The 7,558-nt window shown below is 16.4% G+C and overlaps 1 protein-coding gene across 1 annotated transcript; it reads left to right on the top strand.

The window, feature by feature from the left end:
• Positions 1-3,441: 3,441 nt before the first annotated feature.
• On the top strand, positions 3,442-5,901 carry PGSY75_1001600 (putative alpha/beta hydrolase; the record flags this gene model as incomplete). Its single annotated transcript, XM_018785781.1, has 2 exons — positions 3,442-3,636; positions 3,859-5,901. 2 exons carry the CDS (start codon positions 3,442-3,444, stop codon positions 5,899-5,901), a joined length of 2,238 nt encoding a protein of 745 aa, XP_018641398.1.
• Between the last annotated feature and the right edge of the window lie 1,657 nt (positions 5,902-7,558).

Genomic DNA, 7,558 nt, shown 5'->3' with positions numbered 1-7,558 from the left:
AAAAAAAAAAAAAAAAAAAAAAAAAAAAAAAAAAAAAAAAAAAATAATAAAATATAATGTTATGTATAATTTTATTTTTTTTATAAATTATATTATATATATTTATTTACATTGTTATTTATTTATTTATTTATTTATTTTTTTTTTTTTTTTTTTTTTTTTTTTTTTTTTTTTTTTTTTTTTGTTAAATTTTTTTAATGAAAAATACATTAAAAAAAAAAAATTGGGGTTTCCCTATTTTTTATTTGAACTAAGAAATTAATTATTGAATTTATAATATGCTACTTTATTTTATTTTATTTTTTTTTTTTGATAAATATTATTTGATTCTTGTATTTTTAATAATATTTGATATAAGTTAAAATATATTATATTACTCAAAAAAAATTTTTTTACATGAATTTCATATGTATTTGACAACTGCTCAAAATAACACATTTTTGTTAATTAAAAAAAAAAAAAAAGAAATTATATATATATATATATATTTTTCTTATATAAAACCATCAAAAATATTATATTTGTAAACTAGTTTAATTTCTTAAATATTATTTGAATAAAAAAATAAATTATAAAATATGTGTTATGATAAAAAAATGTACGTATTAGCATTATTATAATATATATATTATTATACAATATATTTTCTAGAAAGAATTCTGATAATAAATATTAAAAAAAAAAGAAATAATAAAATATTAGTAATATGCCAAATTAAACATTTTATTGTATACATTTAAAAAAAAAAAATTGATACTATTATATATACCATGAATTATTGAAATACTATATATATAATAATAATAATAATAATAATATATATTAGAGTAATAATCTGAGATGCAAGATATATATTTTTTTTATTAAAATTTAAAAGAATGGGCAAGTCTTGTTTTTTTTTTTTTTTTTTTTTTTAATACATCATATAATATATCCTAGGTGAAAGGAAATATATACACACATATTTATATTTTTATATATTATTAAATATAAATTATATAATATTGTTCTCATTTGTGTAATATTAAAAACATTTAAAAATAAATTTCTTCATAGAATTATATATAATTAGAAATATATTTCTTTGGTAAAATGAAATTAACACACTTTAATAATCAAAAATATTTATAAAATATATTTTTAAAACTAATTTATTCTTTAATATTAACATTATGTATTATATATATTATATATATATATATATATATATATATATTATGTGTAAGAAAATAAATGTAATCGTACATATACATATATATATTCATTTTATGCACATTTTAAATATTATTTATCCATCTTTTATAAATTATGAATTAAATTATAATTTTTTTTAAATAAAATACATTAAATATTTTTTATTATTGATTATTATATATATATTTTTTTAAAGAATCCTAATAAATATTTTTATTATTTAAAAGAAATAAAGTAAAAAGTAAATAATTTTCCCCAAAGTATTACTTAATTATTATAATATTCCTGTTTCATTTATTTCCAGTTTTATGAATTTTTTTTTTTTTTAAATTATATTATCTTTTTGAAAATTTTTATGCTTTTAGAACCTAATAGCTTTTCATATAAGAATTATTAAAGTATATAAAAATACTTATAATAGTATATTTAGTATAACTTAAAAATAAGATAATACCATATTAAGAACTAATAAAGTACAATATACATGAATATAATAATAAATGTTAAAAAAAATTTGTTTTTTTGTAGTCTATTAATTTATTATTCATATATATATTACATATATATATATATATATATATATATATATATATGTATATATTTTTCTTTTTATGATACTCTTATTGTTTTATTTTCATTTCTTTTTTAATTTTTTTTAAGTTTTATGATATATAATACATTATATAATTATACAACCCTAATGTTTTCAGAAAAAAAGATTTATTCCATTGTATAATAAAAAATATATATTTTATATTAATATTAACATATATATCAATTCATGCATTATATATATATATATATATATATATATATATTTATATTTATTTATTAGTTTTTAAAGGTAATATAAAAACATTAAATTGAAGTATTTATATTTAAGAATAATTTTATATATGCATATTATATAATATTACATATATTTATATATTTGAATAAGTAAAATTTTTGTGGTAGTAGATTAATATATGAAAAAAAAACATTGAATTTTTTTTTAACATATTATTTTAAAGATTCGTACTATTGTATGATCGAATATTTGAATTATATAATATATATAATATATTTATTTATATATAATTTTTTAAAATAATAAAATATTACTTTTATATATTTATATTAAAAATTATATATTATATATATAATATTACATGTATTTTCATATATTTGAATAGGTAAAATTTTGTGGTAGTAGATTAATATAATAAAAAAAAACATTGAATTTTTTTTTAAAATATTATTTTAAATATTTGTCTTATTGTAAGATTGATTATTTTAATTGTATATATATATTTTTTCTTGTTTTATTTTTTTTTTTTTAATTTCTTTGTTTTTATATATTACATGTTCTATATATACAATAATATGAAATATAATATTTTCAATGTTTTAATTATACTTCTATATTTTCTTATTGTTTTAATATAAAAAAATAATTATTTTATTTTATATTTTTTTTTTTATAGAAATTATACTTTATTTTTTATAAAACAAAAACATCCAAAGAAAGAAAAAAGAAAAAATTGAAAGAAATAATGAATATTTGATAACATAAATAAATTATTATTATAATTCTCATATATTCGTATTTTTAAAGTATTTTTTTTTTTTTTTTTTTTTTTTGTTAAAAAAAATATATATATATATATTTATGAAACATTATATAAAAGTAGTATCGTCTACAATAAAGTTTTTTAAACTTTTGTTTGTGTAAATATATAAATATACATACATATATATATATATATATATATATATTGAATACATTACAACATGTATTTTGATTAATGTTTTTGTTTTGGTTGCTTTTAAATGCGTATATAAATAAAGTATAATTTCATATTATGTTTAAAAATATATATATATATATATGAATGAATGACACATATAGATGTCTATAAATTATTATTTATATTATTACATACGTTGTTCATTATAGAAAGTGTTAATTCAAATTCATTTGAATGTGTTTAATATTAAAACAATTGCATATTTTATAAATTATATTGTATATTAATTTTTTTTTGTGTGTTTAAGTATAAATTATGCATTAAGATTTTATGTTCGTAATTTGTAAAATATGATTATATATATATATTTTTTCTCAAAATAGAAATATTGAAAATATTTAGACTGCTTTATATTAACCTATTCATCTATTCAATTATATATATATATATTTTTTGTTTATTATTTATTTTTTTTTTGAATTTATTGTTTTATATTTTTTTTTAAATTTAAGTGAATATGCTTAATTTTAAGAGGTGGAGCACCATTATATGTAAAGAGTTAATGATAAAAATTAATTTAAAATCAAATGAATATAAACTTTTCTCTATTTATTTAAAAAATGATAAGAAAAATACAAAAAATTGTTTAGTTCCTACCTTACCTAAACGGATTACTATGACAGTTCTAGGAATGATTTATTTGTTAATTAAAGTAATGTCAAAATTTTAATAAAATAATAAATATATAATTATTAGAAAAATATATATATATATATATATATATATATATATATATATATATACATATATATGTGCATAATTATTTATAAACTCATTATAGTTATTTTTATATATTTTTAATTTATTATTATATATGTATCATTATTTATTTTTATTTTTATATTTATTTTATTTTTTTTTATTTTTTCCTTAGGATGTTGCATTAATTGAACATAAAAAAATATCCCAGTTGAAAATTGTTGACAGATATACAAGGAAGTTAGCTGAAGTTTTAAAAGATAATGAAAATGTTGAAAATTTTTTATTAAATAACGATATATATGATAAAACAGGAAACAAATCAAACGTCAGTGGTTATGAAAATGTTAAGGAGGAAGTACCTAGTGATGTTAAGTATGATAATAATGATATTAATAATGAAGATGAATTAAATGAACATTATCCACAAGTTAATTATGATATTATCAAACGTTTGGTTTATGCTGAAAATGAGAAATATTATTTCAATGAAAAAAATAAGGAAGAAATAAGAAATGCTGAAAAGAAATATAAAAATCCATTAAATGAAGAGAAACATGATAAAGATGATTATATAATATTTGATGATGGTAATCCAGAAATTAATTTTTTTACTAATAAAGATAATATGAAAATAGCTAGATATGCTTGGTATGTTCCAAATGCTAAAGCTCATATATTTGGCTTACATGGAATTACTTCACACTTAAGAAATGAATATTTAAATTACTATGGTAGACCTAAATGGGTAGATAAAAACGGAAATACAAATGAAGGGGATATAAAAAATGAGGATGAAAATACAGAAGGGAATTCGTGTAAATCATGTGATAAAAGCGAATTGAAAAAATCTAGAAGATCAGCAAATGACGCCCCCAAGAATTCAGCTGCACATTCTGTTATGAGTAATTTGAAAAATGAGAAAAATTTCAATTCGGAAAGTTCAATTAGTGAAATGAATTTTAAAACATCTATAGATGATGAGAAGGTATTGATAATTGATGAAAGTGATAATAATGCAAATGTTGATAGAAATTTATATTATTGTTCATATTGTGGTCTTACTGATTATTGTAATTGTGGAGAACGAACCTTATCATATGAAAATAGCTGGATACAAAAATTTAACGATAATAATTTTTCATTTTTTGGTATTGATAATCAATCTCATGGTTTATCAGATGGGTATAAAGATGAGCGTTGTTTTGTCGATAAATTTGACGACTTCGTTTTAGACGCTGTTCAAGGTTTAGAAATATTTATAAAAGAGCTGAAAGAAAAAAATGATGTAAAACCAATAATAATTATGGGTACATCTATGGGTGGTTGTATAGCTTTAAAAATGTTTGAATACATACATAAATTAAAGAAAGAATGGAAGACACAAATTAAAGGTTTAGTACTAGTTTCTCCTATGATTAGTGTAGACAGACAGAAAAAGAAATTTTCTAATAGAATGTTAATAAGTCTAGGTAATTTACTTAAGAAATTATATCCTCTTCTAAAAATTGATGTGAAAGAAAGTAATGCAAAATATGATTGGATAAAATATGATTCTGAAATAGATCCATTTCAATATTGCGATGGAGTAAAAGTAGGAATTGCATCAGAGTGTGTAACAGGTGCTGATAATTGTTTGAAAGATGATATTCTAAAATATATAGATAAAAGTGATGTCGATATTATGATTCTGCAATCAAAATATGATGTATCAGTTGATCCTACAGGTACTGTTAATTTTATGAAAAAAATGATAGATATTTACAACGATAAAAATGACAAAAAATCGAATAATAAGAATATTAATGGTACAGAAAATAAAAAAAATGTAGAAAGCACTAATTTAAAAGAATCTAATAAAAATGATGAGAACAAAAAAGTATCAGTTCAAAATGTCCATGAGTCTAATTCTATTGAATTATTGGATGGAGACAATGAACCATGTAAGCATTTAGAAGATTACACAGTTTTAAGAGGTAATGAATTAGAAGATGACAAACGTTTATGGAATTCATGTAATCATGGATATTATAAAAATTTTAAAAAGAAAATAAAATCAAAAAAAAATAATAAAAATGAATCTGATAAGGAAGAGGATACATTTAAACACTTGAGTGCTCATATTTTAAATTATGGTTCTCATTGTTTAGCATGTGAACCACAATCAGAAGAAACTCTTAATATTTTAATGAACTGGCTTAATAGTGTAAATCCATAATTTAAGAAGTAGAAATAAAAAAAGAAATTTTTTTTTTTTATATTTTTCTTTTTTAAAGATATTTCATTCAATTATAAAAAATGTTATGTTTTTTAATAATAAACATTTTATATAAAATATATTTTATACCGGAATTTTTATATATCTATTTAATATTACACATTTATGGTGAACAAATAAATGAATACATTATTGTTTAGGTAAATAAATATATATATATATATATATATATATATAATTATTTATTCTTAGTTTAGTTTTTTTGTAAATGTGATTATATCTATACACAACATTCATAAAAAAATTTGTATTTTACGTATTTAAATTTTTCTTTAATTTATTATTAAGAAATATATTATTTTTCAATGTATATTGTTAATTTAATTATTTTTATTTGTATATATTATTAAATGAAAATAGAATATGTTTTTATTTTACTGTATTGAATTTTTTCCTTTTTTTTTTTTTTTTTTTTTTTTTTATTAATATGTATAGAATATATATATATATATATTTATTTATATTTATATAAAAAAGAAAAAATATATTTAGGAAAAGACTTTAACATAATCTAATATTAATTTAATATCTTTATTTCTAAATAATTTATAATTTAAGAGTAAAAAAATAAATTAGGAAATTAATGAATATACAGTTCTTTAAGAGTGTGTACTTTTTTTTATATTATTATTTTATTTGTGTAAGAATGATAAAAACATTACATTATATTGAGATTTGTAATATTATTAATAAGCTTAATATTGAGTAATATTTTTTTTAATTATTAGATAATTTAATTATGAGAATAATTTGTTCTGAAAAGAAAATTTTTTGGTTTTAAATGAATTAAATATGACATATACAGAAAAAGATATAAACAAAAAAATATTATATTAATTATATTTATTTGTGAATAGGAGATGTTCATATGATTTTATGTTGAAATATTTTATTCTTATAAACCAATAAAGGATATATATATATATATATATATATAACATTCCTTAGAATAATTCTACTTATGAAACAGATTGTTCTTCATATCATTAGTATTGGATATATTTATTTCAGTTATATTCCATGGAAATACCTTATTTATTCATATATTCTAAACATTTTATACTTATTATGTTTATTTTTCATATTTAGATTCATATTCTTATTCAAGAAGACAATTTTAATATTTTTTGTACACACGTATGAACTTTTTTTTATAAATGTCTAGAACCAACAAAAGTAATTTTATATTCATTATTTATTAATGGATTATTATAAATGCATTTATAAAAGAATTTATTATGATTGTGTAATATTTTAAATTATTTTACAAACATATGTTATACTCTTTTATGTCCTAATTCAATCTTTCTATTTTTTTTTATTCAATAATTTTTTCCTATTATTTGGTAAAATTTTTATAGGAACAAAATTATTGCTTTTAATTTTTTCTTTTAGATTTTTATAACCATAATTTTTTTTTTTTTTTTTTTTTGATTGATATACACTAGATGAATTAATATTTTAATTATCTATATGACTTAGAAATTATCCTGTGGCAACATATGCTTGATGTTGTGGAAAAATATGCTTTTTCTATATATATGGTTATAATCTAAAAGAATGAAAAACATATATTTTGTAAATTTTATTATATTTT

The sequence above is a fragment of the Plasmodium gaboni genome, chromosome 10 (assembly GCF_001602025.1).
Source record: "Plasmodium gaboni strain SY75 chromosome 10, whole genome shotgun sequence".
In the NCBI taxonomy this organism is placed as follows: domain Eukaryota; phylum Apicomplexa; class Aconoidasida; order Haemosporida; family Plasmodiidae; genus Plasmodium; species Plasmodium gaboni.
The sequence above is the reverse complement of the archived record's forward strand: the minus strand, read 5'-3'. Positions and strand labels throughout refer to the sequence as shown.